This window comes from Gasterosteus aculeatus, chromosome 9 (genome assembly GCF_964276395.1).
Source record: "Gasterosteus aculeatus chromosome 9, fGasAcu3.hap1.1, whole genome shotgun sequence".
Taxonomy (NCBI): domain Eukaryota; kingdom Metazoa; phylum Chordata; class Actinopteri; order Perciformes; family Gasterosteidae; genus Gasterosteus; species Gasterosteus aculeatus.
This window is the reverse complement of record NC_135696.1, coordinates 952981-979195: the sequence shown is the minus strand read 5'-3', so window position 1 is coordinate 979195 and position 26215 is coordinate 952981. Positions and strand designations below refer to the sequence as shown.

General features: G+C 47.3%; 1 protein-coding gene across 3 annotated transcripts in view; it reads left to right on the top strand.

Annotated features, from left to right (window-relative positions):
* The window catches only part of grin2bb (glutamate receptor, ionotropic, N-methyl D-aspartate 2B, genome duplicate b), a 66744-nt gene that overhangs the window by 21930 nt on the left and 18599 nt on the right, over window positions 1-26215 (top strand). For all 3 annotated transcript variants that reach the window (XM_078080652.1, XM_078080651.1, XM_040186254.2), the window contains exons 4-8: window positions 13796-13939; window positions 15281-15551; window positions 16555-16747; window positions 25321-25435; window positions 25694-25899. In XM_078080652.1, the coding sequence (XP_077936778.1) occupies window positions 13796-13939; window positions 15281-15551; window positions 16555-16747; window positions 25321-25435; window positions 25694-25899 (929 nt within the window). The remainder of the gene's footprint in view (window positions 1-13795; window positions 13940-15280; window positions 15552-16554; window positions 16748-25320; window positions 25436-25693; window positions 25900-26215) is intronic.

Below are 26215 nucleotides of genomic sequence, written 5' to 3'. Positions count from 1 at the left end.
TAAGTACGACTAACGCTGTCATCATATTGTCACTTGACACATGGTCAGTTGAGAGGTTGATCAGTTGATTTGTTCCCACGATCTGGGAGCATTGATCAGCCTGACTGGTGCCGTCCTCGTGCTGCGCGTTGTGTTGTGTTGTGTTGTGCGTCCGTGCCGATTACAGCTGTCCGTGCTGGTTTCAAATCACAACATGAAGAGTTTGCCAGTGGGATTGAACACGTTAAAGCCGACAGATGTCTCAGTTGTGATATCATAGCGCATTTATCCGGCAAAGCCCAGGTGCTCAATATTAAAGCTCAGTGAAGCAAGTGTGAATGTCGTGTTGTACCAAGCTGCAGTGTGCTGAAGGCCATAACAAACACATAGTTTAGCACGGCCTTTATGCACAATTCATTTGTCACAAGGCTGCAAAGCCCCGTCTTCCACACGAGGCTGGTTCCTAACAAAGTTCATGATGACCCTTCCTCCGATTTCCTTCATGAAATGTCACTTTCACTGATTTCAATTATTTTTCTACTTTTTCCCTAAATCTGTACATATTACTGTGAATACTGACGACATCTTGCACGACTTTGAACTTCATCTTGTAGTATTTTTCATGTTTAGGGAATACAGAGAGAAAAAAACAGTCAGCTCGAGATAAAAAGATACAAAGATATGAAGTGGCGAAGAAAAGGGAAAAAAAAGTGTGACATAATGTGGTTTTCATGGTTTTGCGTCAGACTGAGGAAGGTCTCTTAAATACGGAGAGCGCCGGCTGACTTGTGGGTATTTAATCCCAAACAGACAGACAGGTTGAGTTCTAATTGCACGGAGCCGGCGAGGGAAGGCGTCCATTCATCAGCCAGCCTCCATTTGGTCTCAGTGAGATGAAGAACCAGAGAGGAGCGAGGCACGAAGAAGTCCACACAATGGTCCATGCTGCATTCACATACAACATGGACTGTGTGTGTGTGTAGTAATACGTGTCGGTGACAGCTGATGAGTCTCTGCAGTATTGAGGACTGACACATGGGCTCAGCGGTCTTTATCTTCAGCGAGCGAAACACCCACCGAGTGGCACTCGAGCTCCCGCTCTGTACGGATACGTCGGAACTCTCGTGTTCCGGGTAGATGAAATCCAGCGTTCTGATTGGTTGAGAGAGTGGGTCACGAGGGGCACATTATTGGGCGATAGGGTACCGTTCCTGTTCACATGGACCCGAGCGTTCCGTATCACAGTAACAGGTTAGCTTTTTCGCGACATTTTAGCTTTTAGCTCGGTGGCGATCACTGAAATAAGACCCGGAAATCCCACAAATGATCGTTTCAGGCAATGCGAGCTATGGAGCAGCCTGCGCAGATCTTACCTCATTATTTAGATTTTCCAAAAATCGATCCGTTTTGAAAGTTGGCAAAATATTCACAGATTCAGACTTCATTTTAGCGACCGGTCTGCGAGCTGGACGCATCGGTCTTAATGTCCCGGTAATGATGGTAAATGATGCTTGTAGCTGGTTGTCATCTACGCTCCACTACGGTGACATAAAGGTGTCCTTTGTGTTTTGCCAACGTTTTATCTCATAATTTAGACTTTCTATCCCCTTTCGTCAGTGTGGAAATGAGCTTCTATAGTTGTGTGGATGCATCACTCCAGCCAACCTGATTTGCGCTCGAATTTTGACAGTGATTTGCTGCCATACGTTTGGTGGCTACAACTATTTTGTGCTGAAAGGCAGCTATTTATTACTATTTATAATTTTGCTGTTAACCGTATTATACGCGTCGAGCCTAACAGCCCCCCCGAACTGTTATTGCACGATAAAGTACAGCCTCTCCCTTATTGCTTTATTAAAACACTTTTCGATGCCACACTTCCAGGTTGTAGTTGTTTTACATACTAAATGTCAGCAGACCACCGGTGCCCAAAACCTGCTGACGGCCCAGTAGATTCCTGTGGATTGCCAGAGAATCTTCTGACACTTGCAGCGATTCTGGAGCCCATGACTCTATGTAGCTCTAATATTAGCTTATACGCTAGCTAACTATCCGACCAGCGAAGGCCTCAGCTTACCACCAAGCCTTTTATAGACTCACGCCAATGAAAGCTGCATTTGGTGCATCTGTTTGTCGTTGAATACCGTGGCGATATCCTTAAAGGGCACACTTTACACTTTTTGAATAGACCTCAACTGGGGTACGAGACTAATCGTACCCCTCACAGCTCCCGCATGTGTCTCAGCTGATTGAAATCCCTTTTTAAAAACAAATTGATGTTATCACAATTTAATAATATAGATACAGCAGATACAAGTCTCATGTAAAGGTTTTGAATTCATTTAATTGGGATTTAAGGAAGACACACATTTGAGTGCAGTCAAAATATTTCAACACTTTTCTTTTTTTGAAATTATAATAGGAGCTCACGTACTACTTTTGGGAACCATAATTCCAAAATCAGTCCCCCAGACCTGTGGTGTCCCTCACGGGTCAATTCTCAGCGCGCTCCGATTTCATCTGTTCCTGCTGCCACTTGGCCACATGCTTCAGAACAACATCCTTGCTTGTTACTGGGAAAAACACCGACACGGCTGTTGTTTTTCTGCTTGTGTAAACACATAGAAGCATCTTTTACTCATTGTGCAGCTCAGCAGCAGCTGAACCGAAGCAGCGAAGCAGTTGCAGTTCTTGACATTCAGTCTGAAAGCCTTTTTGTACTTTTGTGCGCCTCATCATCTTGTTTCATTATTCTTGTGGTTGTTTATATTCTTTAAAACAGTGTACACCGTAAACCTCGAGTCCTCACTTTGCTGGCGTAATTCATCTCAGGTGGGAGACACGCACACACACACACACAGTGAGTCCGAGGTAACTCCTGTCATTCTGTCCGGAGAGCGCTGACAGGGAGTCATCAGGCTGTCACACCTCGGAGACCCGAGTCTCTCAACTGCCAACAATGACCATGATGACTCCACCACGCAAAACCTTCTGTACTTAAATACCGGTGGTTCTCAGCCCCCCTGAGGGCCACTGTCTATATTTAGTACAAGAGGATCCTGAAAGCCAGCGTGTGCCGGCTGCTGCAGAGGTGCACTCACGCACAGCCGGCGCTGCGAGCGCGGGTTTGCACGTGATGCAGAGGAAAGCTGCTGGTTCACTTTCGGTTCTACTCGCCGTTTGACAGAGCTGTAGTTGTGAACGTTGTGGCGTACGAGTGTGCGCCAGCTGAGGCCGATAATAAGGGGGCGACGCCGTGCAGAGTGTTATCACACACGGCCCTGCTCGCTCAACGCTCGCCTCCTCTGTGCAGCGTCTCTTTCTCTACTTTTGCTTTTTTCTGCGGATTCTTTGCCGTCTCCGCGGCTTCTCTATCTGCATCTCTTTCTCTCTCGGCTTTTCTCTCCCTAATCTCTCTCTGTCTCCCTCGTTTTCCCGCGTCTGTTCTGCATCAAAGTAAGCCATCGCTCTCTGGCGAGCACCGGCTCAAAGCTCACATTCTCAGCCCTGCAAAGCCGCTGCCTGTGTACGAGGGTGAGGGGGAAAAGGGGAAGGCATTTTTTTGGGGGGGGGGGTTGAGAAAATCTTTGCAAATGTTTGTAAATGGGGGAATATTAATAATGGGATTCATCCTCTAGCAACGGTTGACTGGACGTCAAGGCGATGCATTAATTTCTTCCCTCTGACGCTCTGCAAAGCCGGAGCTTTACACGGAGAACTTGATAATAGAAAACAGATCTGTGCAGTTGGCAAATTCAAAGGGAAGCGGCTCATGTCTGCTGCATATTTGAACAACACATTTGGTGACGATCATCACAGGGAGACTACAGACCTAAATGTGTTGTGTACGGATAGAGAATATGGATTACCTGCTAAAGTTTCACACAGATAACACTTTTGTTTTGTCAGATTTTCTGTTTTGACTTATTTGTTGCTTTCCAGAAGTGTTTTCTGGGAGACTGGCATGTGCTCCCGGCCCTGAAGAGTCAGCAAGAATTGGACTATTTTTTGCATTAAATGAACACAAATGTTGCTGATGCTGCTCCGCTGCATATTTGTAAGTCAATGTGACTGTCGTATAAATCAGACGGACTTGTTGCAGATCTCATCCCACATCATCTATTTGCTCAGGAAGACCAATCGGACCTTCATGGATTCATTAAGGATGAGGATGGCATCGTCCTGGCAAACACAGCAACAGGAAACTGTTCTTTACTGCCCCACTGTGCAAGTTGACAAGCAGAAATACCAGCTCAAGGACAGTTCTCTGCAAAATACTAACACTAATAATACAATTCTTACCTCCAGTGCTACTTACACATCTGGATAGTTTTAGTGTGAGTTAGTGTGGTTTTGGAGATATTGGCTGTAGAGATGTCTTTACTATGATGGGAACTACTCAGTGTGACACGCACAGCAATAAACCAGAATAATCTTTTCAATAACTATATATATCTATTCAGAAATCTCAACAACACAGATGTTGATAAATAGCTATTGAGGAAGGAGGAAAATATGTATTGATATGCATTTGTTTGATCTGAACAGTTGGCCAATTGCTGCGATGCTACAAACCAGTTCCATGATTAATCACGGAAGCGATGGAAGAGCCTGTGGTCGTTGCCGTGTTCTGCGGTGACGAGGATCTTTCTCCATTGAGACTTCATCATGTTGAATTATCAGTCATGTCCCGCAGGACATCAGAGGTCCACACGCGTCCATGCTGTTCATTGTAGGTGTGAGCGAGACCATCCAGCAAGACCTAACACAGCCCCCTTCTGTCCGCCCGGGTTAGCTTGTGTTAGCTACATATAGCTGACGTGTGGATAAGTGGGCGGAGCCGGCATGCAGACTGTCGCGGTCAATGAGACAATAAATGGAGGACTTGGGCCCCGCAGGCTAATCTGGAGGAGGTCCTTTGAGGTCTGAGGCCCAAACAGAACTGTTAATAATATCACCGAGACAATTTGTCGCTTCCTCCACCCCAAAGGGGCCAAACCTATAACTGAGCTACCAACATAAGTGGCGTGTAATTGAGCCCTCATAATTGACCTCAGGTGTGTCAGCGTCTCAGAGCCGGGCGGATGTGCGTCGTCCTCGCACATCGGCACGAGCGCGTAACAATGCGTTTGTGTTTGTGGGCACACAGTGCAGTCGAGTGTAAGTAGGTATTTTTTCATACTAATGGCATCTTTAGCAGGACGGTTACTATGGGAACCGAGTTGCCACGGAAACGCCGCACGTCTCTTTGAATTCGGGATGTCTTCCTCCATACCTCCCGCCTCCCCTTCGCCGCCGCGCGTCTCTCCATCACTTCCCCCGGTCCTCTTCTTCTGACTTCCCCCGACTTTGACAGGCCAGCTGCTGTCAGTCAGGGGCAAGGAGACGCAGCGCCAACGGAGGGCGATGGAGCTCGCGTCTGCTCACCGAGAACAAAACAGAGGAAGGAGAGGAGGAGGCACAGGCCTTTTTTGGGTGGGCTGGTTTGCTTTTTAATCAAAAGAAACATATTGAAATAGGAAGGAAATGTCGAATGACATTCAAGAGATAATGATGAGGAGGAGGATGTGGCAGAGAAGAGCGGGAGGACTGAAGGGTTAAAGGGAGAAGGGCTACAAAGACAGACAGTGAGACAAGGAGATAGCAGATGAAAGGGGAGAAGTGATTGATTGTGGCTCTCTCTGATGCCTCTGGTGTCTGTAGCCATGCTGCCACACTTATCCAGCCGATCTGATTTAACAACAGGCGCGATAAAGAGGAGAGAGGGAGATATGCAAACAGATGGGGAGATCCAGAGAAGCAGGGTAGAAAAAGTGCAAACCGTTATTGCGGCGGGTGTACAAAATGAAAAAGGGGAAGGGAAAGCCATTCCCCCGGCGGCGACGGTGTCTAAAAGAGGGCTGAATGAGACTAATGCTGCAAGGGAAGCAGAGGGCGTGAGGAGAAACCAAAAAAAAGAAGACGGAAGAGCGGGAGGAAAAGAAAAAAGCGCATCATGACAAGGTTTGTGAACCGCGTGTCTCCCAACGCACGCCGCGCTTGACTCAGGGCTGCACTCTCACCTCGCCCGCTTGTTAGCGAAGGGGAAGTGAAAAGGCCTGTGTGGACGTAGGCGCAGGAGGGAGGGAGGAGAGTAGGGAAGGAGAGGAGGGAGGAGAGTAGGGAAGGAGAGGAGGGAGGAGAGTAGGGAAGGAGAGGAGGGAGGGGAGGAGGGAAGGAGAGGAGGGAGGAGAGTAGGGAAGGAGAGGAGGGAGGGGAGGAGGGAAGGAGAGGAGGGAGGAGAGTAGGGAAGGAGAGGAGGGAGGAGGGTAGGGAAGGAGAGGAGGGAGGGCAAACATGCGTTTTGACGCGGTAGAAGGTGGACAACTCGCCCCCGGAGCACGTGGCAACGTTTGTCCTTAATCCTCTCCTACCCCCCCAAGCTCCTCGACTGAATCTGATGGGTCACAGAATACGGTGTAACACTCGGCACTCATACTTCTGACATGATCAAATGTTGACGCGTTCCAATATCGATATCCAATATATTTGTTCCTCATTGCACACGTCGTTTCAGAATGAGGCAAAAGAGGCCGTGACCGCTGCCGTGCGTGTGCGTGCGTGTGCTTAGCGTAGCATAGCTCACTCCATGTGGGAGCAGCTTATTTCCGTCGTAGTGGTTAAGATTTGAGTTTGACTTTAACAACATCGTCATCTCTTGGCGAGAAGCGAGCGCATGTTCGATGTGCGACTGTGTGTGAGTTAAAAGACCGCTAGCACAACGCGAGCAATGTCTCAGCTACGTGACACATTGCAGGAAGCGCAGGGGGAGCGCTCAAATCTAGCATTCAGGTGCTCCGGACCTCTGCTGCTTCTGGCTCTGAGGCTGAAGAAGGATGAAAGTGACACACACACACACACACACACACACACACACACACACACTCCCATATAGATGTCAGTACACTAGTTGGTTAGCCAGCTCATGTGTTAGCCGGGCTCAGGTCTAATCGGGTCTCTGGCTCGCTCGCTTTGGGCGGTTCTGGCCCAATCAGCATGCATGTTTCAACGTGATTTATTGCCTCCGCTTTCCTCCAGCGCTAACGAGCTTAATCAACTCCTCCCAAGGAGCTTTCTATTAACTTGCAGGGCCAAAGGTGGTGCTAAAAGGACCCCCCCCCCTCCTCCTTTGCTCTGCCGGCTCGGCTCCATCCGCTGCTCTCCGTCTTCATATCCTCCGCTCCGTGTCGGGACAGGTCTTTGGGGCTTGACTGACGCAGCGGGAGATCAAATCGGACAATTAATTGCAGCCTGCTTGTGGTGCACGCCGCGGCGATAGCGGCGGAGGACGCCTGAGGCACGGACCAGATTCTTGTTCTTTCGGGGGAATTTGTGCGTGTGTGTGTGTGTACACTTATATGAGTGGGAATGCGTTTTTTCGAGGCAAGGAGATTAATTTGTTGATGATAACGCTTCGGTTTTGCAGAACTGAAGACACGAGTCTTTTAGAGAGAGATTCAGAAGCGCTCCGGTGTGAGGCAGCCGGCTCTACCACATCTGTGCTTAACGTACAGTCTACTGCTAATGTGCAATATCTCAGCTAGATGTCTGCAGAGTTTTAACTACCAGTCGACTGGTTGAAGGAAAAAAAGAACAATAACAATATAGTTTTTAGCAGAAATGCTAAACGTTTCAAAGGAGAAAACTATTGGTCCGACAAAACAAGACATATTAAGATGCCACGTTGGACTTTCTGACATTTCATTGAACAAATGATTTCCCGGGGAACTGATAGTGATAACGAGCTTAGTAGCAACTTGATATGCATGCATGGGATAATGCAATAATCATTTATTATACCGTATTTATTTTACTGCGAGTTACTATCTTAAATGTTTAATTAATGCATTTAAAAGTCTTTGGTTTGGTACAATCTGCAGGTCCTGTCATCGCACCAACATGAATGAAACATGAACATGAAAATAAATCAATGGCAGTGGAAGCAATAATTGAATAATTGGCTTTTTAAGTGACAATTGGATTGAAGTCAGGACGCATAACTTTCAAACAAAGCGCAACACGAGGGCCCTTTATTCCCTGAGTGACACCTGAATGCAGCCGCCATGTGGCCGTTCATTTCCTCAGCCAGGGATCGAGCCCATTTCTCCCCCGTTGGTATGAGACGAGCAGACGAGGTGATTGTTACGAAGTGGCTTATCAACTTGACGAATCAGGATGAAGTTGAGTCATCTAGACAACATTTAACAAGACAAGACCAGCTTGAGGTTCCAATGGTTACTACGATACGTCAGCGATTAACGTAGAGCGGGTTTACTACTCCAGTGGAGCGAAGGGGTAACGTTCCCCTGCCTTTAGTGATGGAGATAAAACCGTTTCCTTCCCGACTACCATAACTCTTTATTATACACAAAGGCCCACGAGAAAGTCAAGTAGGCAACTCAACACTTAATACACTTTTACAAGCTTTTAAAAATATAAATCCTATTTCATTCACTAAGGGTTTTACCACAATAAACTGCTTCCACGCATCAAGAAAAGGAGGCAATTAATCACGCTGAGACACATGCAGCGTTGCATGCTGGGATTGGGCCAGAAGCGACCAATACAAACGAGCCAGAGACGTAATCAGACCCGATCCCGAGAACACGTGACCTGGCCGACCAGCTGAATGCCCGTGTGCAGCGTTCAATGACGCATTTCACCAAATCGTCGAAGCCTTTGTGTTGTTGGGCTGTGAGATCCAACAAAGAGGTGCAGGTTCTGCCCTCAGGGGGTTTCTTGTGTTCTCACATGGGGGCGGCTGCCAAAAAGCCTCCGGGTGCTTCTCTGAAAGAACCCCACATTTTGGAGGTAAAAGTGAACAAAGACGTTTCTGCTGCATAACTGTTTGCAGGTGTTTACTTCTTCTCTCACGTCTCACTGCTGCTTGCACACAGCAAATAATCCGCTGCTAAAGTTGAATCTCAATTTAACCCTGAAAGTTGCTGTGTAGTATCTTAACTCTGATATATACAAATATTTCAAACTGAACTTAAGACAGAGAACTACAACCATGTTACAAAAGGTTAAAACATTCGATTTGACTACAGACACAATCCCCAAATCGGTACATCAAATCCTGAGTTCCTGTTGCATTTATTGCTGCCATTGCAATATATATATATTTTTTAATCTCAAATCATTTGCGATCATCAGCTTCCTCTATTCAAGGGGAATTGATAATTATGGATGTCACCATAACTTGCTGAGCAATTATTGCCCCAAAATGAATTGCAATAAATTATATTATTGTCATTTTCAAACCATTTAATGCCATTGATTACATATGACAATATAAGAGCATAATAATGCTCTTTCCAAGGACAAATAACGTTTTATTGACTATTTAGACTATATATATATCCTAAATAAATAAAACAACTAAATAATAAGTGCGATGGCACAGAGCGGGGCATAGCATAGCATCAGGCTTGTTGCCCGGGAGGATCGCAGGGCGGCGAAAGAAAGCAGACAAGAGGAAAGAGGCGGCACGATGGACTAAAATGTTGGGTACATTCATTTATATATAAAATAAATATAATATATTGCAACACCAAGAATAGTCACGCTTATTTTCATATATCGTGCGATAAGTCAATATATTACTTATGGCGACAGGCTTATTGACAATGGTTGACCACATCTTCCCGTGTAGAAAGCCCTCCCATGTCACGGTGAATCATATTTCAGCTCCTGAAACCATTTCCTCCTCAGAAACAGTGACCCAATCAGAGCCTTACGGGATGTTTGGAACAGCGTGCGGCGAATGCTGGGTCGCCGATAATTAAACGGCGGAACATTTGAAGAATTAAAGCGGCGCGCGTGCGTCTGATTGGGAACATGATGACGAAGCTCGTTGGGCTCAAACCGACGGCGACTGACGAAGGAGATGAAAGGTGGAGAGAGACACGTGTGAGTGTTGGAGGGAACGCTGTGCACACGCCTCACTTTGTGTGTGAATGTGTGAGCCGCCGTCTCTCTGAGTTCTGAGGGTTTGCCCGGTTTTCTCAAGCGACACTTATCGCTATCTCTCCAAGCCGGAAACGCCGCCCTCACCCCCCCACCTCTCTCTCTCTCCCCCTCCCTCCAATCCTCCCCCAGCAGGGCTCGTTGAGCAGTGGGCCGATATGTCGCTCTCCCTTTGCAAATCTAATAGGAGACAGGCTTTTCATCGGCATGACATGGAGATGAGCTTCCCCTTCCCGCTCAAGGCCGCGCCCCTCAGCTTCTGCACGCCGGCCAACGCGTCCGGCTCCATGACGACGGAGCAAGCCGAGCGCCGCGAGTAACGTTTTCCGTCTGAACGCCGGCCCCGCGGGAATCAGCCTGTCGGATAATAGAGCAACGTTTGTGGTTTCATCTGCGCGGAGTCGCGGTCTTCGCCGGAGGATGGACCTCCGGGAGCGGCAACGGGGGGGCGCCGGGGTTCTGTGGCGCTAAGCCGCTTCCCTGAAGAGGCCCGCGGGTTAAATAAACCCCTCCCGGGTGAATCGTCCCTCTACCGGCCTTGTGTTCTTATTTAGAGGCAGGGGGGACACGCCATCACTGCTAAGAGATTCCTGCTCAGGGTCAAAGCGGAGGGGTACATGTTAGACACGGGGGGGGGGGGGTCACTACACTCACAATCTTACATTCAGAGGTTGTGACCTGCTACTGGTTATGAATGAATGTAACCTAAAGCAGGTAAAGCTCTGCAGGCTCTTTTGATGGGACGGACACTGACACGTGTTCCAACGTGCGCTCTCTGTCAGGTAGACGTGTGCTCACCTGTGTGTGCGTGCACCTGTCGGTGTGTGTAAACACTTTATTGATATTTGCTGGCCGTGACAGCGACGCCGCGTTCAGTACTTGGTTGTGTGTTTATGTTCCTGTCTGTCCGCACACACACACACACACACACACACACACACACACACACTGTGTCAACACCATAGCTTCACAAGTGTAAGAGGAAGGAACACTTTCCACATCTTTCTGTGTCAAACGTGTTTTTGGTGAAGCAGCTCACCCTCAGATCGCCGTGTTAAAGCGTTAAAGCGCTTTGAGTAAAAGAGACAAGTACAGTCCACCTTTACTTTGATCTCAGCTACACGCCTGTAAAAAGTCTGGCTGCATCTCACACGGATGATTCCGTTACAGCACAACAAGTTAGGACATTATAGCAACACTATTTAGCTTATAACACAGTAGCGACAGTGAAGTGATAATAAACAGCTTATTACTACAGGGTTTCTTTCCAGTGTCCAGACGCACGTCGCAGCCATCCGAGATCTTGAGGGGCTGCTCGGGTGCGTCTGGTGTAGAATGTGCGAGATGGAAGTCATCAATCGACCTTTTGTTGATTTCTCATTATTCGTGTCGGTGTGAATTTAGGGACATTATTGAGAACGGCACACGCGCCAGAATGTCAACTATGACAGGGAGGCAACGGTAATTAAGGAGGGCGGGGCTTAGCGGACAATCCGTCTACGACGAGTATTCTTCAAACGTCTTTTATCCACCAACCGGAGAAGCCCGTTTGCATCCATCCGTCCCGCAGCGCCTCGCTCGCCAAACCTGACAGGACAAATTACCAAACGCAAGCCACCTCACACGCAGCGACTAACAATTCAGAGAGGAGACGCAAAAACCAGGTGACAAACCTCTTTGTTGGGCTCAAGGTTGAGGAGAAGGATGATGTGAAGCGACAGGTAGGAGACGGAAGGACGACGCGCTGCACGACACCTCACACCTCTGTGAGATAAACTAATGGAGCTGCAGGACATTATGTAAAAACAGGCCGGGGGGGACGCGGGGGGGTTTGGGAGGTCGGGAGCAGAGAACGAGAGCCGTGTGAATAAAGGACGGGCGTGAAAAGGTGGTGATTAGGAAAAGAGGGAGAAGAATGAGATGATGATTAGCTGTAATCTAAGTGCCACAGATTCCTCTCAATGGCTGCCTCGGTCTCGCCACTGATTACGCCTCCCTGAGCCCACCATCAGTCACGAAAAGACCAGAGAGAGGAAAACAAGACCAAGAGGGAGTTTACGATGTCGAAGAAGAATAAAGACAAAGTTCGATCCAGAACAGCAAAGATGGAAAAGATAGTAGGTAGTTGTGGAGAGGCCGATCGCCCGGCAGTAAAAGGATGCCTCTCGTGGCCGTGGTGGGACGACTTGGTTTGAAAAAGCCTCCAAAAGGTTTAAAAATATTTCACATTTCAATAATTCATCATTACCATGTTTCCAAAAGTCTTCGCTTACTGCTAAATGTGTTTCAATGAGCATTGAAATGTAAACCTTCAATCTAAGAGTTCTGGAAACATATATCTGTATATATATATATATCATATCATATCTGTAACATCTCCTTCCAAATGAATACATTTATAGATGAAATAAGTAATAAAATAAGTAGGAAATTGCTTAAGCGGCTCTCAACTGAATAAATAGTCCATTTGTTAGGAGTTAACTCCCTGTTTGTTCCCCGCTGACATTACTCTCTACAGAAGGCCACACATCTGAAATATCTCAAAATAAATCCCACGAAAGACCCAAAACGTATCGTATCTTTAAATATATAGATATATAGATATAGATTTAGTTTTGAGCGAAAGGCTCATTAATTTCCCCAAATCTCCGTGAACTGCAGTTTAGTCCCGACAGGACGACATTAGGGGACTCTTGTTCTTCATACAGTCACTGAAGGGTTGCCCCCCCCCCACAGGTCACCGACACGTAGTTTGTTTGACAGATCCTGGACATCAGGCTGCAGCAGCCCGATACGCAGAATGAAAGAATCCCGCCAGCTGCAAACACAAGTAGAGGCGTCCGATGGTGAACAGAAAACTGCTTCCACTACTGCCCACGACCCATGACCCATGACCCCCGCCATGGCTCCACACCGCGTACGCACCTCATCTGAGTGAAGCATCATTTCTGTCCCTGACAGGAATATAAATGATAATAATAATAAGTGGGGAGCTAACTAACGGCCACTCAGCCTCCGGTACGACTGAAATGTACGAGCGATTACACGCGAGGATGCACACGCGTGGTTCACGCACGTGAAGCGGAGCGCGGCTTATTCTTGGAGGGAGGGGGGGGCGGGGGGGGGGGGGGGCACATGCAAACAATCGCTGCAGGGTGAATGTTGTAACTTCGGCTGATTTCTAAAATGAAAGTTCCAGACAGGCAAAGGTTCGATGGGGGGAAACACTGCAGAGCTTCAACCCTGACAGGATGTGATTTCTTTACCTGATATGAAAACCAGTCCCTGCTCGCTGGGCTCAGCTGTAGTCTGTAGTCTGATTTGTGCACACAAATAATAATGTTGGAAAATCCATCATGTCCAGATTCAAGCATCGGTTTGAGTGAAAAATGAGACCAATTCCCGTCGACTCTCGTGACCTTGAAGCACAGACACTGACCTGACTTCATTCACGCCATTGAACTGGACGTTTTTCACGGCGGACACTAAAGTAGCGTGAAAATGAAATATTACAGCGATTCCTACATAGTTCTCCAGCCCTATTTAGGAATGTGGCTGCATACTAATTATGGCACTAGCTACAACTTAACAAAGAATACGAGACGTCTTGTGTTAAAACACCATGAATGGATGGAACGAATGAAGAAGGTGTTGTGTTATTGTTGCAGCTACAGAAGACTGGTGAATAAAGCACCGGCTCCCAGCAGCTGGACGCGCTCCACTATCATCCGTGTCCTTCCGTCCAGTTCCCCTCTCTGCGTGACTCATGACCTTGTTTGCTGATTGGCTCCTTGCCTCTGGTTTCCAGGACGACCACTCCATGTTTTTCCAGTTCGGTCCGTCCATCGAGCAGCAGGCCTCCGTCATGTTGAACATCATGGAGGAGTATGACTGGTACATCTTCTCCATAGTCACCACGTACTACCCTGGCTACCAGGACTTTGTCAACAAGGTAAAGCAGCACCTTACGGACACACATGTAGCATGCAGCAGCAGCAGGTGTGTGTGTGCATCGCACTAATCAGCAAGTTGAGGCAGAAAATGATAAAGAATGTTATCTGATTGGATAATTGTCTTCCTTTGCTAAGAGATGATTCCACACGCAGCAGGACACTTTAACAGCCAAATGCTTCCTCAGCTATGGGTTCACTGTCGCTCAGGGTACCAGGTCCATTACTTAATATTACTTTAGTCTTTTGGGGATCCTTTATAAGACGCCAGGCAAACACTGTGCTTTTTGATATAGTTTTTCTTGACATTTGAAAAGATTGTTTATTTTGGTACAATTGATGAAATAAAACTATCGATGACACCATTTCTGAGGAAACAATCGTCTGGTTCTGGGACATAATTTCCCGCTTTCAAAAATGATTCGATTTGACAGAGTTGCTTGTAAGTGGGTAGCGAATTCCATTTTCTGATTGCTTTGACGGAACAAAAGGCAGATTGGCCGGCATGTCTTTTTAAACGCAGCCACTCGGTGAGCCCCCATCCTCCCAACTCGAGGGCTTAGAGCAGACGCTTTAAAGGAGGCTGGTCTGAGATCCTAAACATCAGGCACAGAGCAATGAAACGCTCTTGAGTCAGCTAATCATATTTCTTTATGATGTGACACCAATGGCAGGATTTTCCCTTTGAACAAAGTTAGAGTAACGATCCGGTTTAAAAGAAGAAAAAAAATCAAATGAAAGGTTTCGAAAGAGGATATTAAGTCTATTGGTCTTATGTTGAATGCATAAGAAAGAGTTTTCATATGAACTGCTATATCATATATGTATATGTACTATATATATATATCTATCTCCTGCAGCAGTTCTAACCAGCACCATAAATCTCATCCTATCCCTCGAGTGTACAGCACACACACTCAGAAGAACACGGGTGATGTAATAGGACACACTGCACACTAAATGCTTTGTTCTGCCTGTTACTCAACATGTATCGATTCCCTAAAGGAACAGCTATTACTCTTCTCTCGCAAAAATAGGAGAAATCTATATGTCATCTAAATGCCACATGTAAGCAAAAGGATCCACAATCCTAAAAATAAAACTTCAGATGGGCACATCAGCTGTAACTTTGTGCCCATAGAAAAACAGAATAGTGTCCATCTTCCTCCAGTGTCCCCTGTGGGGATAAAGCCTTAAGATTTGAGATTAATATTATGGTATTCATTGATCGGACGCTGTCTCCCACTGCCAAAAGATGTGTTCTCCAACCTGGGAGACGGAGGAGGAACCACCTCAGACTCCTCTGTTATGTGTGCAAAATCCCATCTCCCTTGCCTGTGTAGGTCCGAAGCACCATTGACAACAGCTTCGTCGGGTGGGAGCTGGAAGAAGTCTTCCTGCTGGACATGTCCGTGGACGACGGAGACTCCAAGATCCAGAACCAGCTGAAGAAGCTGCAGAGTCCTGTCATCCTGCTCTACTGCACCAAGGAGGAGGCCAGCACCATCTTCGAGGTGGCCCATTCCGTGGGCCTCACGGGTTACGGCTTCACATGGATCGTCCCGTCGCTGGTCGCGGGAGACGCGGACCACGTCCCCGATGTCTTCCCCACAGGTAGACCCGAACACCAGCGGCCGGTCTCACCGAGACAGAATTTGACTCTGGCTTATAACTGCTGGTCAGCCTTCAAATGGACATGTGAAATCAACCTGATGCACAAAGCGTTCCAGGTGTTTTCCGTCTCACCACGATTCACCTCACTTGTGCTGGAGAGCAAAGGACACTGAAACCTGTATTACCTCGGTATTCAAAACGCTTTATCAAAATGTGGGGGGCAGATGGGCTTGTTTGCATATATGCAAATACCCCCCTTGTCAGTGCCAGTGAGTGGTGGGCCGCATGCTGATTTCTGTCCACCTGAGTGAGTGAGACTATAATCTCTGTGAGTTCAGTCGTCGTATCTATAAATGTTACGCTGACTTACTGGGTAATATCTAGTAATGTATGCAGAGTAACAAACAGGACTGTCATCATCTATTCCTGTCAATGTTGCTCAGAAAATGACCCTTTTGCCATTTTACACCGGCTCACTTCCCTTTGCACACAACTCGGTGGATTGAACCGGCAACAACAACAGAGAATTTGCAGGTGTGACTTTTCTAAACAGATTCAGTTTAGTTCAGACTTCAAAAAATCCAGACCAGCCACAACGACAACGGGAAAGAGAATAAAAGCGACCCACAGCTGTTCACGGGTGGAAGAATGGATGCTGACATCTGATAGCCAGCCGTTGCTCAGCATGACAACATGAATGGAAGAGGGATCCTCATGTTCAGCCAGTTCTTTATCCACCTGTTTTGTGGGAGCATTTGGGGGTTTTTAATAGCAAAGTAAAGAGCTCCACTCTGGATTTGACCAAATTAACATGCTGTAGGTATGATTACAATCTTGATTTGGTCTCTTAAGCCACTTTGCCACTTTTCAGCCTCTTTGAAAATGCTTTTATTTTTGCCCCCCCCCCCCCCCCCCCCCCCCTTCATCCTTCTCCATATTTCCCAATGCGCTTTGGATGCCTTGCGTCCTCTCACCTCTCTCTGTCGCTCCCTCTCTTCCTCAGGGCTCATCTCAGTGTCGTATGACGAATGGGACTACAACATTGAAGCCAGAGTGCGTGATGCAGTGGCGGTCATCGCCACGGCGACCTCCACCATGATGCTGGACCGCGGGCCGCACACGCTGCTTAAGTCGAGCTGCGTTGGGACGCCTGACAAAAAGAGCTCCAACACCGTCCACTCCAGGGAAATATTGAAGTGAGTCAATCGAAAAGGGGGCGGGGCCGAGGGCGGCGAGCTTGAACAAAGACACATATTAATAACGTGGTCTGAAAATGTGTCCCGCTTGCCCGTTCGCAGGGCAACAACTGTAGCAAACCATGAAGGATGAACCATCATTTATAAATATCACACTCGGTTTCTTTTCATAGTTAGAATCCAAACCACCCCATATGTTTGCGTTTAAACTAATACCTTTTTAATTACAGTTTTATTTGTAATACTGCAGTAAAATTATTGGCCACATTCAGATTGTCAGCGCTGCCAGAAAAACAGAAGGTGTGTGCCTCATTAATTTGATTGACAGCTGGCTGTCCGGCTCCTTCCATGAGCTGGTGTGGATTCTGGCCTGGCACATGCAGGGTTACTGGGATCCGAGTAAGTGGCCATGTTGTGGCATTTAAGACCTTTTTACAGGCTTCTCATTTTAAAGTGAATCATTAAAAAGTGGGATGTACACTGAGTTTTAGATTTTAGTTGTTTATGTCGAGTTTGCCGTTGTACACTGTTCATGTGACATGTAAGAAGTATTACCAGTGAACCCGCGGTTACTTTGTACACAAGCTGTCATACTTTTCTTCCACTTATTATTTGCGTATTCTGAGCCTTACTTTAGCTCTATTACTGTCTGATGAGGTAAAAAATGGAATAAAAATGTAAAGATAAAATGAAATATCTTACAGCGATAAACCGTGAAAACAGACATGAACAAATGAACAAATGAATGTGCTGTTGCTTATGCTGCAATTGAAATGAAACAACTTGGCTTTGTTGGGACCGTTGCACAGCGCTGTTGACTCGTGAGAATAACTCATTACACTTCATGTTGCTGCATGATAACATGAAGCAACCATTCATCACTTCATGCACTGAGTTTTTGTGTCAGGTTCTGGTTTCAAGGCCTGAATCCAAACGCAGACACCGGACACGCCTGGGAAGCGCAGCAGGTCTTTCTTGGAGAGAAGCTGGGCGGACGGGGAGGTTCTGGCTGGTGGGACACTTTGGCTTGGCAGGCAGAGACCTGGTGTAGTGAGCACGCTGCAGGGGCTGGCGGGCTCGGCCGTAATCCTGGATACAAGGACAAACGGACGCGAGACAACAAGGAGGCAGGCGAACAAACTCATCGGCTACGTGATGATTTGCCAGGTGTGCCAAGCGGGCATGCAAACAAACACTCATACTGATAAGGAAGTAACAGAAACACCACAGGCAGGTGTCCCCGAGTGGAGGCTGTGGCATTTTGAGGTAATGCATTGCTGATTCGACCGGTGATTGCCATGGCAACGGTCTAGGTTTAAAGCCTTGGTATCAGCCCCACCGCGGGCTGTCAGTGTGACATCGTGGTTAAATCCTTTAAACGCATACTGCAGGCCGTTCCAAAAGCATCTCATATTTCTTCAGGGAGAGCAGGTAGTGACAGGTAGTGAGCATCGGGGGCTGGCGGGTTAACAAAGGGGTCTAATGCTCCTCGGAACCAATCAGTCTGCTTTTACATCACAAACAATCTGGACTGCACGTAATACTGCACACTAAATACTGTTTTTGTGTCACGGACAGTGCAAAAAGATGGGCAGAGAAAAGAAGATGAGTTAGAGCCCAAAGGAATGATGGTAAAATCAAAAAAGTTGGAGACGCTATGACAATAAATCAAGCAAATATGCGACCACACACACACACACGGCGCAACGTAGACTCAAAACACACACAGAAACGAAGGCGCGTTCCCCGAGGAGAACCAGAATGTGTTTAATTAGCCAATAAAAACGTGAAACACCAAAGGAACCGGGGCATAACACAACGTCTTGTGTTATCTTTAGCTTAACCCACAGCCATCTTCTTCCTCTGAACCTCCTTGTTTGTGCTTTTTGGCACATTACAGACCAAGCGGGAGCGTTGGTTTCAATAATTAATCCCCATTTAACTTCATGGGCCATGCTGTTACAGTTTGCATTGATCAGAGATTCCACAGTTAATTGAAAGCTCGGGACGAGCGGATTAACATAGAACTAGTGAGGGGTTATCGCCAGCACACAGAAACACACGCACACGCGTGTGTGTTGTTATAGCATGACGTTTAACTGCTCTATAGGGTTTAGTCTAATACAACTATCAAAGTCCGTGCTTATTAGATGTTTTTCACTCCTATAACACGCCTGCCTGCCTTCCATCTCTGGCTTTTCCCCCGAATATTTTCTCTGTTTTTGTTTGTTTGCTTCACTGTCAGTCTGAATTTGAGGAACGTGGAGATCCCGGGAAACGTTATGCAACCTCCCCTGCCACTGCTGCATTAATCCTCAGGTTGATGTATTGCTGCACACGTCGGCCTCCTCATTACACGTGTTTCTGTTTTTAACATTAGGAGGAACTTAAGCGCCACCAAACACCACTGAGATAACAATAAGACCGCAGCCAAGAATAATCCAGACTGTGGGTTGGCCCTCGTGCACCCGTCAGGCGCACGCCAGGGACGCTCCTGTGTGTGCGGCTGTGTGTGTTTTCTAACCGGCCATCCCATTTTTCTCCATTTGACCAAGCAAAAGTAGAGGCTCTGGATGGGTGGATTTGGGTTTTGACCCCGGGGGCTAGAAACAGCCTAACGCACACAAACAGCAGTACACACATAATCCATGTATTCCATCCCTTCACCCCGAGGGACAAAGGGGATAACGAGGCCATGTGTCTCTGCGTGCTCGGTCAGCGCTGATGGACGGAGGTGCGAGGCCTCCGTGAGTCACGCTCACAAGTTGTTTAGGGGCTGCGCGAGCTCTTACACACTCCAACAACACAAATGAGGAAACCCGCACACAGGCGCACACCCAGAGCTCTACAGGACATCCGTTGTCTCCTGCCACACAAAGAGGACATGGACGCCTGGATAATGAGAAAATATGCTCCAAGTGGTTTTGGACGATGCGCCAAAGGGACTGAATTGTGTGTCTGTGTGCGTGCAGTGTTTCCCCTTGGTACACAGCTTTGGGGGGCGGTGCGGACAGACTGAGGGGGTGGGGGTGTTGACTGACAGGGGGGCTTGCAGAGCTGGTGGGAGTGTGTGTGTGTGTGTGTGTGTGTGTGTCGGTGTTGAAGGAAAGCTCATTTCTTTAAATGTATGTGATGCATGTGACTGCCTGTACGCGTGCGTTCACATTCCCTCTCTGATCCCGGGGCTGGTTGAGACGCCACATCGGTACATCTGGATGTGAAGAGGTGATTCATATTCCATCTGCTGGAGCTCAGTGGAGAACCTCACACGCGCGTCGCCCTCATCCTGGTTCCCCTACAGAGTAGAGAAGTGATATTGCATTTCGTAATGGGTTCCATGAAAGCGGCCGTGTAATAAACCCTTGGTGTTTGTTGGAAGGCGAGCGCTGCCTGAGGAGCCGCTGTGCGTCTAGAGCTCAAATGGCAGAAAGGGGTCAGCGAAGTGCACTTGTGTGTCTCCTGGCTCCCTTTCCTACCTACGCGTCACTCATTCTCTTGTTAGACTCTTTTCCACCGAGGTCTCTGGACTCAACTGTGAAGACACTTCTTGATCCAGCGTTTTGTTCCTCTTACAGCAGTCAACTCTCACCCAGAAGCACCTACGGTGAAACACGGCTAAGATTAACAGCAAGGTTGATCCTCATTTCCTATATTAAAATACCGTGTAAGGATTATTGGTGTGTCCAAGGACAGTGTGTCACATTGAGCAGAGTTCAGTTTTGCTCACTTCACTGCCTGCGTCCTTTCCTTGTTTCTGTGAGGGACGTTTAGATGTAATCACCTGGGACTGGCAGCATGGCCACAAACCCACATCCCGGTACCTGACCGTATTGACATTAAGTCACTCAACCCGATCAGCTGTTCGCCGCTAGCTGGCCGGCGGGTAGCGGGTTAGCTCGTTGTTTTCTGATCTATCATAACTTATGTCGGATTTTCCCGGCTCTGAAGAGAAAGCGGATGCAATAGTACCGTTGAGACGGGGAGGTCTCAATCTTAATATCTTGAGCCACCTCCCCTCTCGCGTCATTCCGTTTATGTGTCACAAGCTGTTGTGTCGTGGTGTTAAAGAGTCTTTGTTGGAAGTTATTCATTGCTGTTATAAAGTTATAACCATGACTCCATCTTAACACACGCAAGACAAGTAGCTCCAACCGCCGTAGGCTCCTGGATGACGTGGAACAATGAATCATGCCGCCTGCCGAAGAGCAACGTCAGTTTTTGTGGCGCAACGCCGGTATGAACGATACGCAATAACCGTATCGCTGGTATTCTGCGCAGCCCTGTAATCATTATTGAATGTGGCCCTTTACTCATCCGAGTGTTCATCATCAGATCTCTGAACACGAGGATCAAAGCAGTTACTGAATATCCAGTGTGAGAATCACTACGGCTTTTTGTTGCTATGTATCGTATATACATTCATTATTAATGAATAGTCATCATACTTTGTAGGAAGTGACACGTGTGAAGGCGTCGGCTCTCAGCTTTTTCAGCTGCTACATGAAGGAACCCAAAAGCTCAGACAATAATCAGAGACATGGGTGGATTTACTTGGAGTTCAGGCAAGGTCAAAACCAGGAGATCCGTCAGCAGGCCAACAAATCCAGAGGGGCAGGCAGGGAATCCGCAGAGAAGAGCAGGCAGGGTCAGAACCAGCGATAAAGCAGGCAAACTAATCCAAGAAAAAGCAAGCGGGGAATTTGTGGTCAAAAGGCCGGCGAGGTCAGAACAGAAGTATATCGGGCTAATTTAGAACCGCTGACACCTCGGCAAACACACAAGACAAGCGTGGGGACCTAAATAGTGAGGGACTAATGAGGGGACATGAAGGACATGAGGGTGAGAGGATCTCGTGTTGATAACAGCGACAGAACAAGACACAGAATTCATGACACAACCACTATAGAGGTTTTTGGGGGGGAAGAAGAACATGGGTTTATCAGACCAGTGTCGTCACCCCTCCACCGATAGCCGATCACATCAGGTCCTGTGCACTCACTTATCAGAGAGACTTACCTCTTTTCTATGTGTAGCCACATCACTCATCATTTATGCCAGCGTGGTGCCACCAGCAATAAACTAGTATATTGATAAAGAATCTTTTCATTTTTTTAACTTTCATTTCGTTTGTCCCATTAACTATTATTTGCAAAGTTATTGTTTTATTTGAAGGAGACATGTTCTGTCGTAGCTCAGTTTAGGCTGAGCTGCTTCAAGTCAGGAACAGCTATTGACTGCTCATTTAATCCGGTTGGCAGTGAGAAAAGCAGATAGATAATGAAATCAATGTTTATTAATTACACATGCCGCAGAAACAGGAACATTATGAAAACTAGTTATTAGAGGGGAAATTATGGACCACAAGATGTCGTATTGTAAATTATGCACAAGTCATTTTACAGTTTTGGGGGAAAAACTTGATAAAAACTTCATATTAGAAAATATAAATCATAAATATTTAGATGTGAATTAATTCATTCAGTTCAAACCAATAAAAAATAATCTAGTTTTAATACACATAATTATACCTTAAAAAAATTGTTTCTACAATCTGCACAGATTTTAAACAAAATAATTGGCACACGTTTCAAGATTTGAAATATCACGATGGAATGGTGATGCACTTTTGAATGACTTGATTCAAATCATTTGTTTGTGTTGTGATACCGTAGTGAGTTTTACTTCAATCTAGTCTCAAGCTGCTGTTCAATTCAAGCGTATTGTTCTTATTACAGTTGAAAAGCACTCTCGTTGTTAGTAAATGTTCTATATTTCTTTGTGTTGCTTTCGGTCTTGGCTCTCTTCTTTTGGGTAAGGTAACTGTTTAAGTTCATTTAAGATATGAATGGTTTTGTCACATGGCACGCCAGTAAAGACCCCTGATACAGAGCGCCGGTCTGGGGGCTTCAGACCGGGGAGATGGCGTCGAAACGCCCAACACGCCCAAATTGTGAGCAGCTACCTTCGCCCCCAGTTGAAATCGAGAACCTTTCACCCCCCTGCAGCCGCGCCGGAAGCTGCTGACAGTGAATCTCGGGCAGTGCTTGGGGGCAACGGGGGGACGTGACGGGCACGTACCAGTCTTCTGAAGCGGCGTATTTCCCGTAGGGAGAGAGGAGCCTGTGTGAGTTAAACCTCCTCAGAGGCAGGTCTTCTGCAGTCATCCCAGATTATGAGTCATCCACCCAAACCTGATACAGTATGTACATGTGTGTGTGTGTGTGTGTGTGTGTGTCTCACACGCATGCACAGCGGGGAGAGAATTTTTTGCATCCCTGCATTGCAGTGACAGAGAATTTGCGACGCTGCGCGGCTTCACTGTAAAAACAAAAACCATTGAAATGGCTCCATATTACATTTGAAGAGATTTGAGGCTCGTGTCCATGTCATTGGTGATGCAGTGTCTCTATAACTAGTACGGCCAGTGATTAGTTGGGGAACAGTTGGTGAGCGCTGCGCACGGCTGTGATGGAGCCGCATGCGGCTCTGCTGGTGGCTCATTCCGCTGGTTTCTACTTTTTTTTGTCTCCTTCCAGCAAAGTCAGAGTGGAAATCAGATACGAGGAGGCCACATAAAAGCTACATCAACGTCTGTGGGATGCAAAGCGATTAACACAGCAGGCGTCGGTCCTTGCGGAGGCACAGGTTAATGTACGGGCAAATGAATCCTATTCATGCGTGATTCAACACGCCACTCAGAGGTGAGCCAGAGAGATTGATCTGAAAGTGAGCGACGCCATGAAGGGAAGTGGGTAAACAGTGGGTATGGAAAGAAAAATACTCCCTCTCTCTTTTTTTACTCTCTTTCAACCCACCTCTCTCTCCGGCGAGATTACTGTTCCCATGGCAACGCAGCTGATTGCATGAAAATTGCTGTGGTTGTGGGTGCCATGGCAACACATTGCATTTTACTGGTGTCAAGAGCCTCCCTGCATGCGTCCCTATGATGCAGGGGTTTTTTGCGCTTCCATGCGTGTCACCCCATCATCATGACACACACACAGGTTGCTGGTCTCACGAGTTGCCATGTTGTTGCGGCGGCAACAAGTTGGACCTCCTTGGGCTCCACCAACACCGCCTTGATCTCTTTGGTCCCCTATTCAAACCCAGATTACGTAGAGGAGACTGATCCCATGTTACAGGCGCATTACAGCACTCGTAGCGAGCTTGCAGCTATAGGCATTTCATGGCGGCTTGAGTCATAGTATTGGCTTTCTCAAAGCTTGTAGCCTACTTAGGTCTGTGTATGTGTGATCGTGTGTGTGTGTGTGAGGCGGGATATAAATATAGTCAAAGACGTTACAGATAGAGGTACTGAATGTTCAAGTAGGAGGTACTTGCGATAAAATCTTGGGTGAATTTCAGGCCCCGTTGCTCATCTGTTGCTGGTTTATTCACGGGTGAATGGATTTATTGTCTTTTTGTTCACACAGTTTGTTGGAGATGATGGTGGGTAGGAAAAGTCTGCGCGCACACAGACGCACACGCAGAGCCCCGGACTCCTTGCATTCAGACAAGATGTTTATTCCTCCGGTGGATTGTTTCAGAGGCAGAGCGTCTCCATGGTGACGGCAGCCCACAGATCAGCACGAGGGAAGGAGGCGGCGGCGGCGGCGAGGAGGGAGATGATTCCAGCTTACTCTCGTTGACACACATACACGCTGATGTGTATTCATAGAGGCGCTGAACACACTCCATTCCTCACTCTCTCTCTTTTCCCACTTTTCCCTCCCGGTGTCTTTCTCTCCGCCCTCCCACCTCTCGCTGACTTTCAAAGCCTCCATCTACTGCTTTGTTATGTTTCTCCGTCTCCCAGCTGCAATATGTCACTAAGCTCCACATCGGGTTATATAACCTCCACAAAATCACAGAGCCCACTTCCTGGTCAAAGAGTGCAGACGCATCAAGGTTACTACTGTGTAGTAATAGTTGAATAGGAGGAGTAAAACAACATTTAGCATTAAGAAACTATTTGTGATCGTAAGAGCGTCATTGGATCAAGTGGGTTCTTCCCAGTGTGGGAAACCTAACTATGGCAACAATAGGCAGGGTCCTAAACCGACCTCCAACCTTTAAAATCAGTATCCTCCTCTGAATGAATCACACACACACGGTTCAAGATACTAACGTGTAATTCAGCATCAACAAAGCAAACATCCACTAAGACAATGTGGAGAATATTTACCGAAATAGGGTCCATTATTTTACACGCGCTCTTTCCGCTGCTTTGAACGAGTCCGCCTGGTGACGGGAGGAGAAGAAGATGTCCACTGTGACGGCACATGTGTTGTTGTGGTGAACATAGTGTTCAGCCGCCAGAGAGCCCCACGTTCCCCTCAGGAGATGGCAGGGCAGCAAAACAGAGCCACCGGGGGGTAATCATTGGACTCGGGCTCGCCGGGTGGCCAGAGAGATGCCTGTGTGAATGTTGGAGGAGAAGAAGCAGCTGTTTGCTAACACGTAGCCACCACAAGCCTCGTCATGACATCGTCAATGATGTCATTGAATTCAGCACATTTTGCCTTCAGGCCAAATGACTCATTACATACATATATTTCTGACTCCCGACTCAGGTACCTCATGAATGTGACGTTTGAAGGCCGTAACCTGTCATTTAGCGAAGAAGGTCACCAGATGTTCCCCAAACTGGTCATCATTCTCCTGGACAAGGACAGACAGTGGGACAGGGTGAGTGTCTTCTTCTTCTCTCTCATGTTTCCGCCGTGCTCTTTTCATCTGCTCCTCTGACATCAACCCGTACCTGCGTTCCATTCCGTCATTCTCTCTCCCTCGAGTCCATCTTCTGCCTTCATTTCCCGTCGAGTGTCTTTCGCCCTGCGTGATGCGCCTGTCACATCCTCATTTGGAGTGGCGCCCTGCCGCGTGAAGTACCTGCTACAGTGGCCCGTATATCACACACCCCCTCCCCCCTACTCACTCCTGCAGGTTGGCAAGTGGGAGAGAGGCTCTCTGACGATGAGGTACCATGTGTGGCCTCGCTTTGAGCTGTACTCTGCGGCGGAGGAGCGCGAGGACCACCTGTCCATCGTGACTCTGGAGGAAGCGCCGTTTGTCATCGTGGAGGACGTGGATCCGCTGAGTGGCACCTGCATGAGGAACACTGTGCCGTGCCGCAAACAACTCAAACTCAGGTGATTATCCAGGCATTGGTGGCGGCGGGGGGTCTATTTGTTTTCCCTTATTTCCCCTCAAAACTTACATTTTGGTGGGAGTGAATTGTGAGTACCTTCTCAATCCACGATGAACCCTGTAGCTCCAATTGTTGGAAAGAGAAACGTATTTTGTTCTTTATCACACGTAGTTGCAGGCATACAGATTTAGGCATCAATACTTGTTGTGTAACCCTCTGAATGTTTCAAATCACCGGTATTATAAAACCATAAAACCTTAACCCATTTGGCAGAATATTATTTAAACTGTGATTCTCCTCTTTCACTTACTGAATTT